This window comes from Hemitrygon akajei, chromosome 10 (genome assembly GCF_048418815.1).
Source record: "Hemitrygon akajei chromosome 10, sHemAka1.3, whole genome shotgun sequence".
NCBI classification, from domain to species: domain Eukaryota; kingdom Metazoa; phylum Chordata; class Chondrichthyes; order Myliobatiformes; family Dasyatidae; genus Hemitrygon; species Hemitrygon akajei.
In genome coordinates this window covers 125,969,117-125,981,332 of record NC_133133.1, presented here as the reverse complement: position 1 = coordinate 125,981,332, position 12,216 = coordinate 125,969,117, and the positions used below count along the sequence as shown (strand labels likewise).

The 12,216-nt window shown below is 39.9% G+C and overlaps 1 protein-coding gene across 1 annotated transcript in view; it reads left to right on the top strand.

The window, feature by feature from the left end:
* The window catches only part of kdm5a (lysine demethylase 5A), a 158,773-nt gene that overhangs the window by 58,667 nt on the left and 87,890 nt on the right, over positions 1-12,216 (top strand). Inside the window, exons 9-10 of the mRNA XM_073058897.1 lie at positions 6,660-6,779; positions 11,750-11,908. Of these exons, the coding sequence (XP_072914998.1) occupies positions 6,660-6,779; positions 11,750-11,908 (279 nt within the window). The remainder of the gene's footprint in view (positions 1-6,659; positions 6,780-11,749; positions 11,909-12,216) is intronic.

The window sequence follows — 12,216 nt, the reverse complement described above, 5'->3', positions numbered from 1 at the left end:
TGTGTTCTGGGCCCTTGTGTGGTTGGAGTAGTTTATGCATAAAATGGACTCTAATTTCAAGACTAACATCAAATAAAAGGTAGTAAACTATACACAACTAACATGGAGACCCAATGATTTGGGGAGCCAAATGGTTAACATGATGCTATTACAGCTCAGGCATCAGTGTTCAAAGTTTAGTTCCAGGTCCTCTAAGAAAGTCAGTATATCCTTTCTGTGTGCATGTGAGTTTCCTCCCAAAGTCTGAGGGTTAGTAGATTAATTGGTCATTGTAAATTATCCTGTGATTAAGCTCGGGTTAAAAAAGGGTTACTGGTTGGTGCAGCTCAATGGGCCAGAAAGGCCTCTTTCATGCTGTATCTCTAAATAAATAGACAATAGGTGCAGGAGTAGGCCACTTGGCCCTTCTAGCCAGCACCGCCATTTACAGTGATCATGGCTGATCATCCACAATCAGTACCCCGTTCCTGCCTTCTCCCCATATCCCTTGACTCCGCTATCTTTAAGAGCTCTATCTGACTCTTTCTTGAAAGCATCCAGAGAATTGGCCTCCACTGCCTTCTGAGGCAGAGCATTCCATCCTTCTCCAATCTAAATGGCCTACCCCTTATTCTTAAGCTGTGGCTTCTGGTTCTGGACTCCCCCAAAATCGAGTACATGTTTCCTGCCTCTACCGTGTCCAATCCCTTAATAATCTTATATGTTTCAATCAGATCCCCTCTCATCCTTCTAAACTCCAGTGTATACAAGCCCAGTTGCTCCAATCTTTCAACATATGACAGTCCTGCCATCCTGGGAATTAACCTTGTGAACCTACGCTGCACTCCCTCAATAGCAAGAATGTCCTTCCCCAAATTTGGAGACCAGAACTGCACACAATACTCCAGGTGTGGTCTCACCAGGGCCCTGTACAACTGCAGAAGGAACTCTTTGCTCCTATACTCAACTCCCCTTGTTATGAAGGCCAGCATGCCATTAGCTTTCTTCACTGCTTACTGTACCTGCATGCTTACTTTCAGTGACTGATGAACATTGACATCGGGTTGGATGGTGGCCAGCATCTGTTAAAGAATAGGATACTTCTGTACTGTAATTTGGTAGGTCAAATATGAAGGCAGAATATAGTATTAATGGTAAGACTCTTGGCAGTGTGGAGGATCAGAGGGATCTTGGGGTCCAAGTCCATAGGACACGCAAAGCTACTATGCAGGTTGACTCTGTGGTTAAAAAGGCATACGGTGTGTTGGCCTTCATGATCGTGGGATTGAGTTTAGGAGCTGAGAGGTAATGTTACAGCTATTTAGGACCCTGGTCAGACCCCACTTTTGCCAGGTTCTGACATAACTATTGTAATCAGCCTTTCTCATATTTAGGACCTTAATTTCTGAACAATCCATAGCAATCTGGAAACTTGAGGAATTATGATCACGATCCTTGAAATATTGGTTTTATTTATCCATCCAAATCAGTTTTGCGTTCTTTTCCTCAGATCAGTGCTAACTACGTACCTGTGCCTTATCCTTGTCAATTAATTAAAACTTTTCTCAGCACCCTGTTTCTTTCTCCTTAAACCATCCTTCATAGTGGCAGAAGTTTTGCGTGTCTGCTACAGTCTCTCAATTTAATCACGTTCATTTTGTTTATTATGTGGCTCAACTATCTTAACAGTTAATACTTGAGTTTCTTTAATTCTGAACTAGTATGAACTTTACCCCATTTTGTCTGTTGTTTTTCATCTTTCCTGCTAAAATGTATCATTGTACACAATGACAGTTTAAAAATCTATCTATTCAACTTTATTTCTCTGAGGTTTGGTACTGGCTTCCTCGGTGTTAATTGTTATTTCATTTGTAGTTTAATATTATTTGTATATTCAAGTCCAGGTTATTATTTTATCAGAAAGACTGCTGATACATGCATCAACCTCTGGAGGACACTCCTGCACCTCTCCACTCTGGAAAAATAATTATTGGTGTGAACGAACTGTTGAATGCAACACTGCTATAGTCTTCTGGCTCCACTGAGCTATCTGACAGCACTGTTCCTGCCAGTTGGCTTCCTTCACTGTTACACTTGCTCTCCCTCATCGTCTTTCCCACATTTGGTTCCAGGCAACTCATTCCCTATTGGTTTCTTCAATGCTGTTCCCATCAACTATGCCCCATTTACTGTCTAAAATACACAGCTCCAGGAAATCATTTCCATATAACTGTCAACCTCCACAGGATCTCCAAGGGTTTGTCCTTCTTTTTTTGCTCACTCTCACTGTTTTCTCAGTCATTTCCCATTCACTTTTTCTATCCTTTCTCTCACTTTACCTTCATGCTGCCTTCCCCTCAGTCTTTCCCTATCCAATGTTATATGCTGGTTTCCCCATTTCTTCTGTTTTTCTTGTTTATGTTGTTCCAACTCTCACAGTTGCTGTACTGCTACCTGCAGCTTCCCCCCCCCCCCCACTTTCTTTGATCCATCAGTTTTCCTTGTTGCCTCATCTGCAGTGCTTTGAAGCAAGATTTATGAACAATATTGATGCATTAGGAGCTGTTTTGGGAAGGATGATGCCTAGAATGGCTGAGTTGTCTTTTGAGGAAATGACCCTGTATTGCTGGAGTTTATAAGATGGAGAGTAATTGATTGAAACATAAGATTGAGGAGTTATGGAGATATTCTTTCTTCTTGAAATCTAGAACCAAATGTAATTGTTTAAAATAAGGGGCTGCCTAAGACAGACGTGGCAAATCTCTTTTTTTGGGCTTAGACGTTTTTGATAGTATCCCTTTGAGTTCATGCAAATATCCTTCCTCACTCTCCCACTCCCCCTTCCCAAATTAAAAAAGATTAAAATAGTGGGCACATTTCTTTTGGGGGTGGAGGTAGGTTGAGATATAAGGTTGCAGAAGGCTTCCATATAAAAAGATAACTGTGTGTAGTGTTCTCGCACAGGTGTAAAAGAACTCTGAACTAAACACCAAGCATAAACCAATCAATGAGGCGGTCCCAGTAAGATTAACCGTTTACTGTTCACTCTTCCACATTAACGTATGGTGAAAACTGTTGATAAAACAATACAAAATATATATGGTATTTGTTTCCTTCTTGACATCACATTTACATCATAAATACTTGCAAAAGTAAAACTACAACAACTATATTACATTAAAGTGCAAATTACAGTCAGAATCTACATACGCCATCGACTGGCTTTAAAAACACTTCAACACAAACTATCCGCAACTCTTTAAATAACAAAAAACATAAACTTTATCAACTGTCATTACTTTTAACAGAATCAGTGTTAACATTTTAAATTCAACATATCAATTATCTCATGAACTTACGGCGTTGCTTCACTAATGTTTCTAGTGCATAGAAAGAAAACTTTTCTCGCGCTGATCCTGCGCACATAAGCCCCCTCCTTCCCGTTTCTCCAAACCAGTATTTTCCCACAAGACGTGGCGAAACCGGGTGTGACATCATCGCATGCCGCGATATATCACAGACAACGAATTTACTTTAAACAACCTTTAACTAGAAAACGATAACAACGAATTACTAAAGCGAAAATATAATAAACTAAACAAATGCCTTAAAGGCAACACACTGTGTGTGAATAGGTCTTGCTGTTCTGTAGGTAGTAATCTGTATCTTAGTTGTGTGTGTTACTTTGAGATGCTTATCTAGATACACACTTGAAGGATTAATACAAATACACACCAGGACAATGCTTTGCCATATTGTGTAGTACCCGGTTAAGATTTCTACCACTATGTTGTGAGGTATTTTATTTAAGCAGTTTCTGTAAAAACAGTGTGTCCTGCTGGCGAGAGTGTTTTGGTTCTGCCAAAGTTAAGGAGCTATGTTGCCCAACTTAGGAATGTTGTGTCAGCTAATCAGGATTGTGGGATGGGTGAGAAGGTTCTAGAGAGCTGGGCGGGAAGGGATTTCTGAAGGACAGTGGTTTAGTTTGGAGCTCTTTGGCAGGAGGTGCGGGGAGAAGAGCACCAGAGAAGATGCCCAGAGGATCCCATCCGAAGGGGAGACTATTACAAGGAGTGTTTCGCAAGATGGAGGATTCCTAGAAGGGAAGTTCTACATGTGGTTGGTGATTAGAGTTCACACCATGAGTAAAGTGATATACCCAGCTACTGCAGAAATGAGCTCCAACCTTTGTGCATGTTTAGACTGGTTTAACTCTAATTGGCCCTTTAAAAAATTTTTTCTTTCTCGGTTAACTGTTTGATAAAGTTGAAAATTGGTAAATCTACCTTTATAACTTTATGCTGGTGTACGATCTGTAATTTTTGGGCTACTGATAACGGTGTTTGGCCAGTATTTACACAGCAGTCTCTCAAATCGAAGTTGCTTTAATCGGACCATCCCATCATTCCTGTTTGGTTGAATCCCAATCCATACCAGCCTTAAATTTATGTTGCTTGTGAAAGATGGCCATCTCACCGCTGAGTCATATGGCTGTTAAGAGTTCACTTATGAGCTAAGTTGGTGTACGAGCCCCGGTGAGAGGGTTACAATTGCTAACCCTGGGGGAGTAAAAAATTTATTTTGTGGATATTAATTGCTTCTTCAACAATAGATCCTGCTGCCTTTTCTTTGTTGCAATTTATGTGAGAGTTTATGCACATTTTTTTATTATAATTTCAGGCTCCCTGTCTTGGCTGGGCTGGGGAATCCTGAAATTTTGAAAATCAGGAAGTCCAAGTCTGCCAAATGTATAACAGACTCAGCAAGGGCAACTAACTACTTGCAACAAATGCATGCTAGCTTTACCACAGAAGCCTTTATGGGCAATGTTACTAACATGAAGTATTTTTGGCAGTCTTTGACCCCGTTAACTTTTGGGGTTCAAATGTACTTGATATTGATACAGTCTAGGCACAAGTTTGTAATTGTTATCTCAAGGCTTAGTGACCTTTATAGATTTTGGTTTACATTGTCCCAAAATAAGCTTGTGGGAGAGAGTGTGGATTGTCTTAAATGACAGGCATTACATAAAAATCAAAATGCTTGTGCTCCACGTACTACCTTTCATTCTCTCATACTGAATTGAGCCATAGTCTTAATGGATTCTATCACTTGAGCTTTTCCTTTCATCCTTCAGAAAGTTTATCTAATTTATTTGGTAGTGGTACAGTTTCTTTCAATTCTGGCAGTAGTCCTAGAGTCACAGAGTCATTTTAACAAATACTACTTCAATTTTGATCTCTATTGGAAGCATGCCATGTGGCAAAGAGCTGTGCTGGTTTGCATTTTGGAGATCATTTTTCATGCAGTTAATAAGTTCTTATTTCCTTCTCCACATCCTTAATCTGAAAAACATGAACAGAACAAAAGAAACCTCCCCCCACCACTTCATGATCCTATTTCCTCCCAACTTTCTGTTACTTAGTATGGTGATTTGGGCTTGCACTTCAAGCTTTAATACTGAGTTAGCAGAGCTGGGCATCAGGTGTCATCCAGGTGAAACCTGACAATTTGGAATTGTTGTTGGTCAGTGCATGCTACCAAATAGGTCATTAGGCTCTCAGCCTTTTCACTGTTTGATTGGGGTTCCTGAGAATTACACCGAAACCTTTTGTGGATTGATTGAGATTTTGATGCTTGGCAGCTTTGATTAATCATTTATGAACAGTTTGGTCTCTTGTTTAATGATAAATATGAAGGGAAGTTGTCCAGATTGAAATATGACACAAAAGGACAAGCAATCCTTTGTATAAATCTTTCAGTATTGTTAGCTCGTTGATTGAGTTGCTGGTGTTGATTAAAGTTATAGATAACCCTAATATTTTGAAATAGATATTAAATATTAAGTGATCATGATTTATCTTGATGTGCTATTTTTTGCTCACCTACATTGATTCTTTGCATAATTTTTGAAATGAATTGCATACAAACTATTTCAAGGTAATTATCTTTATATCGATCAGGCAGACAAATAATAACACTCAATTAAACACAAGCAGTGAGTGTCCCATCAGTGGGTAAAGGTACCCAGCAAATCATTTGGTTTCCATGTTGGTTGTGTACAGTTGACTATCTTTTGCTTGATGTTAACCTTGGAATTATATTGTTATGTAAAAATTACCCTTGCCACACAAGGATGCAGAGCACAATACTTTGTGTTTTTGCTGCACATTGTTGACTAAACCTTGTTTAGTTAGTTGACAGGCTGCGTTTACTACTTCTGATTATCCTGGATCTTTTTAAGCAATCATTCCTCATTGCTAACTCTTCTGAGAATAGGTTGTTTCTGAGGCCCTTCTCTTGTTCTTAATGCTAATGTGTCTTGTTCAAACATAAGTTTCAACATATAGATCACAATAAAAATGTCAAAAATGTGCTTATCTTTAGAAGTAAGGTTAATGTCATTAGATTATATCATCTAAGGTCCCAGGACATTAGATGTACTCTATGATCCCAAGATATTGTCTTGAGTTTGGATCTCTGCTGCTCGTCATCGTATGGTCAGATGTGATGGAGCTTTATAAATAATTGTCTTCAGATGTATATTTGGATGTAGGGGGCAAATGTATCTGAAGTGAATATAAGCTGTCTTTTGATGCTTTACTGGATTTCTGTTCTCTACCGCCTCTCCACCCCCCCCCCCCCCCCCCCAACCTCACCTCTCTTCTCTGCAATCACAGGCATGCAGTAAGCCACCAGAGGCATTTGGCTTTGAGCAGGCAGTCAGGGAGTACACTCTCCAGAGCTTTGGTGAGATGGCAGATAACTTCAAGTCAGATTACTTCAACATGCCAGTACATGTAAGTATGTTTGCTAATGCTTAGCTGCTTCTGGTGTGGAATCAGTTCAATCAGATCAGGATTGTTTTGTGTGTTATAAACAAATTCAAAATCTTCCCACAGCACGTTGCTGTTAAGCTTAGTAGAATAAGATAATTATGATTTATTAATAGTTAACTAAGTGCAAACTGGCGTATAGATTAGAAATACAAATTTTAACGCTGATATATAGACCAAGTCCCTATTATGGACAAATGAACTATTTCCTCCTTATTCTCCTGTTGAGCATAGGCCGTGTTAGTACTTCCAGGCCAATACCACTGTGCTTGAGCGACAATTTTAGGAAAGGAACCTCTGAATTAATTAAAGTCATAGAGCACTACACCACAGAATTAGGATCTTCAGCCGATCTGGTCTGTGCTGACCTATTTTTCTGCCTAGTCCCATCTACTTGTACCCAGACTATAGCCCTCCAGATGCCTCTCATCCATTCTAATCTTATCTTAAATTTTATTAAAACCACATCCAGCACCTCTGCTAGCAGCTCATTCTGCACTTGCCCCATCCTCTGGGTAAAAAAGCTCCCCCTTGGGTTCCCCTTAAATATTTCACCTTTCACTTTAAACTTACGACATCTTGGTCTAGTCTCGCCCAACCTAAGGGGGGGAAGCCTGCAAATATATACCCTATCTGTGCGCCTCATAATTTTGTGTACCTCCGGAGATTTCCTCTCATTCTCCAACACTCGCCTAAGCTATTCAACCTTTAGCTATAACTCAGGTTCTCAAGTCTTGCCAACATCCTTGTGAATTTTCTCCACACTTTCAATTTTAGTTATTTGTATTGTATATAATTAATTCTTCCCCTCGATTCCCAAATCTACAAAATTACGTGTGGAAACCGTATGATCTTGAAGCCTTGGGTTTAAAAGCACTACTAACACGGACACAGTTAAAGATGCTGAAAAATAATTGAAATTATTAGTAAAAGGGATTTTTAAATCAGAGCAAAAGCTCTTCCGATTTCTTTGTCTTTTGCAAAGCTTCACTCTTTGCACCACTTTGTATGTCTCTGTGCTGCCAGCAGGAGTACCTTCATAGAAACAAATTGTGTCAGGATTGATGGTGCAGAAAGTAAATGCACGTTTGTATGTGCTGCAACTATCGAGAAATGGAAGGATTGACAACACCAGGTAGAAAATGGCTCAAAGTGCAAGTTCTCCAATATAATACTGAGCACATTGAGCAGTATCTGTGTACAGTTGGTGTTTAATCATTTCTGATCTAAGGTTATGCCTCTGAAATATGAACTGTTTTGCTCTCTACAGAATCTGTGAATCTGCTGAATATTTCAAGCAGTTTCTGTTCTAACCCTGTTTCCAGTAATTGTAGTGTTACTGTCTCAGATTTTCCTGAATTCTGATCTGCATTGCAGAAATGATGACATTTCCTACAGGGGGAATGGAAGGAGGTAGGCATGAGGTTGGTTTAGAAGTTGCAGTAATGTTTTAATTAAACCAGTAAGTGTTAACTGAACGTGTCTAAAGTGGCCTTATTTTTTTTTTCCAGTCATATGCTCAAGCTATGTGTGTTGTGGATGGCAATAACTGTGTTTTTGTGGAGACTTTCTGATTCTTGTATTTGCTAGTTAAACCTAGTTTAATTATGAATTAATTATATACAATACAAACCTAGTTAAACCTAGTTTTGAGCTGTATAATTCAAATGTGTAGTAAAGATGGATTTTATCATAGAAATAGAAAATAGGGAAATAAACAATCAATGGTTTGGTTTAATGACCCTTCAGTACAAAAAGCCAACAATAATATATGATCGTGTGATCCATGATAGGATATTTTATAAATGCTTTCTGATTATTTTTCATTGGAGAAGAATGTCAGCTTATCAAATAAAATATTCCATGGGACTTTTAATTATCTGAACAAGTTTGTAGATTAATATTTCAAAATTTTGCTTGAAATATTCCTCCAGGTGGTAAAATTTGTTGCAGTCCTTGCTGAGATTTTGTTATACTGTGTCCATCATGCAGTGTCACTTCCAGGCTTCTTTGCAGCTGTGTTTATCACTCTCTTTTTGTAAATTCTCTCCTCCTCATTCCTCTGTGCCCTCAGTACATCTTGTGCCCATCTGTCTTTTTCCCCCTTGTGAACACTGTTTGGTCACTCTGCCTTACCTGTGTGCCTCCAAAACTTCAACCCATCATAAGTACAAACATGACCCTTTACCTTTGATATTTTCAAGCATGCTGTACCTCCCATTGTTCCCCCCCCCCCCATTATATCAATCATTGTTTGCCTATGGCCACATGTAGTAATTGAGATCTTTCTATTTCAATCCACCATGGGATTGGAGGGGTATGGAGGACTATGGTCCAGGTGCAGGCTGATGGGACTAGGCAGAATAATATGACTTTGATACCCTGAAGCCTTTGTCGTGGCAACAGAGGCTGAGTAGATGATTACATTTATTCCCCCCAAGGATGCTGCACTTTATAACTTCAAGCTTTCTGCTTTATGGAGATTTCGCATTCTCTGTGTGAGCACCTGGGTTTTTTCTCTGAGTGCATCCCAAGGACATGCTGGTTGGTATTTTAATTGGCTATTCTAAATTGTCCCTAACATTCAGGCAGAGATGGAGAGTCAAGGTGAAGTTGAAGGGTGTGTGTGAGAGACTAGATTATAACGAAACAAGTGGAGAACTGGGACTGATGTGATTACTCTGGAAACCAATAGAGATTCAAAGCAAGTTGCCAGTTGGTTCAATGTCAAGAACAAATACAAAAATGTTTGTGCTCATGTAGGTTTGGAGCCATGTGTTGTGCTGTTCTAATTCTTCAGCTATGGTGTTGGGGTTGGAAAGAGAAATTGTGAAGGATGGGAGAGTTCTGCCATTCAGTATCTGTAGTAACCGCAGAAATATCATTGTATGGTGTTTCTGAGGAGAAATCATGGAAAAATTCTGGTCTGTATCTTTGAAATGGAACTCTCAGTTCAAAGTAATTGCTTTGTCATTTGGATCTATAAATTTCTAATCGCACTGGTGGGTGGAATATTTGTTTTTGGCACTTTGCAACTGTATTTCAGAGGAGATTTTTAACCTTGTTCATCTATTTGTAAACTTCCTAGGTTAAGTTTAGAAAACTTGGTCTCTAAGTTGGTGGTGGTGAGGGTGCAGGGTTGGTAAAGATAACGTGTATGGCAAGGCAAAAAGAAACTGTACATGTTCAGACTTTTCACTAACATTGTTTGGAGAGAGTTAATACAAATCTTTTTCCTTGGTCAGAAAAGGGTTGAGTCTTGGCCAGTGGAGAAGTGCTTTGGTATGATTGTAATAATTCAAATTCGATTTCACAGTTACAGTTAAGTTCACATTTAGTCTGGCAGAGTTCAAAATAGGCCAAGATAAGGGGGGAAGAGATGTAAAAGGGACCTGGGAGGTAACTTCTTTACACGGATGCAGTGAATATCTGGAATGAACTGCCAGAGGATGTAGTTGATATAGTTGCAACATGTAAGAGACATTCGTATAGGTATTTGGAGGGTGGAGGCTTGAAGGGTTATGGGCCAAATGCAGACAACTGAATTTAGAAGGATGAGGGGGTATTTCATTGAAACCTTTAGAATGTTTAAAAGTGTAGACAGTAGAAACGGAAAGGATGGGAGAATCTAGGACAAGAGGGCACAGGATAGAGGGCGTCTATTTAAAACAGGGATGTGGAGAATTTCTTTAGCCAGAGGGTGGTGAATTTGTGGAATTTGTTACTACAGACAGCTGTGGAGGCCTGGTCTTTGGTTGTATTTAAGTCTGAAATTGATGGTTCTTGATTGAACATGGCATCAAAGGTTATGGGGAGAAATCTGGGGAATGGGGCTGAGGAGGGGGGGAAGAAAAGGATCAGCTGTGATTGAATGGCAGAGCAGACTCAATTGGCCTAATGGCCTAATTCTGCTCCTATGTCTTATGGTCTATGGTCTAACTAGGAGGATACTTTGGTCAGCATGGACTGATTGGACCAAAAGACCTGTTTCTGTGCTGTATTACTGTGTGCAAAGTACAGGATATTTTAAAGGTTTTGTGTAGGGATTTGAGTCTATTAAATCATCATTGCTGTCAAATCACTTGGACTAATGAAGTCTTAAGAGCATTTTCAAACAAATTCTGCTGTCAAACACAAATCCATGAGTAGATTCTCTGTAATTTAAATTGGCTTACTGTTTGGTATCCATGTGAGTGGAACCCAGGCTGTTATTTTTGAACATCCCTACTTGATTTACATGGCTAGATGTATGAATACCTGGTAATGAAGAGTGTGATTTATCAGTCTGACCGTTCTTCACCTCACCACCAAGAAGCTGTGCTTCACTAATATCTATCACGTGCACCTTTACCTACTTGTTGTCAAACACCCTCAGAGGCACATGTGCATCCTGTCCATCTCTGCTGACTGTCCCTCCCAGCAATCCATCTCAGCATACACCTCCTTTGCTTGATCTTCACAGCAGCCTCTCTCGTGTGTGTTGTACCTAGTCCTCTTAACTCCCTAATAGGTTCATACCCTCCCTGTGTAGTCTGAGTCGGTCAGTCACTCCTAGATTCCCCTCCCATCTACACTGAGACCATGCACCTCATCACCTTTGAGCATAGATGTCTTCCTGCAGCCACCAGGTAGGCCTTTCCTTTCCTACCCAGTTCTCCTCTGCATTTTGTACTTGCAAACCTTGAAACATGTTACTCTTACTAATGTCATTATTCTGTCCTTTCCCTACCCACAATTTTTTGTGTTGTCAGCTCTGTTATTTCTCTCACTCTCATCTTTTCACCTCTCTTTGTCACCTGGAATGTGTGTTGCACTTCGTTTGCTCTTGCTTCTGACCTACTGCCAGCTCACTCTGATCCATGCACCGGCTTGCTCTGACCCTGTTGTGCTCCTTCACTCTGGCCTTAAGCTTGCCTTTCTCCCTTCTTATGCAGATGGTCCCAACAGAGCTAGTGGAGAAGGAATTCTGGCGACTTGTCAGTAGCATTGAGGAGGATGTTATTGTGGAGTATGGTGCCGACATCACATCAAAGGAATTTGGCAGTGGATTCCCAGTCAAGGAGACCAAAAGGAGGCTGCTTCCTGAAGAGGAGGTGAGACTTTATTGTTCTTCCACTTTCTCCATTGTGTCACATTAATAAATGTCAACTTCCCGAAAGAAGAAAAGCACCTCCAGAACGAGATTGAATTATGCTGATTTCTTCAGTGCTGTGTTGGAGAAACAATTCAACCTGGAGTACCTTCCAGTAGTTACTGTCTCCAAGTTGCACCTCACCAATCATGAAATGTTCTGAGCATTTGCCATTTGTCGCAGAAGCACATGTGGTATAATTCTGTTTGCATACATTGTCAACATAAATCAAAGCTCCTGTCTCCATTACGTAACTTCTAACTTTTAGTG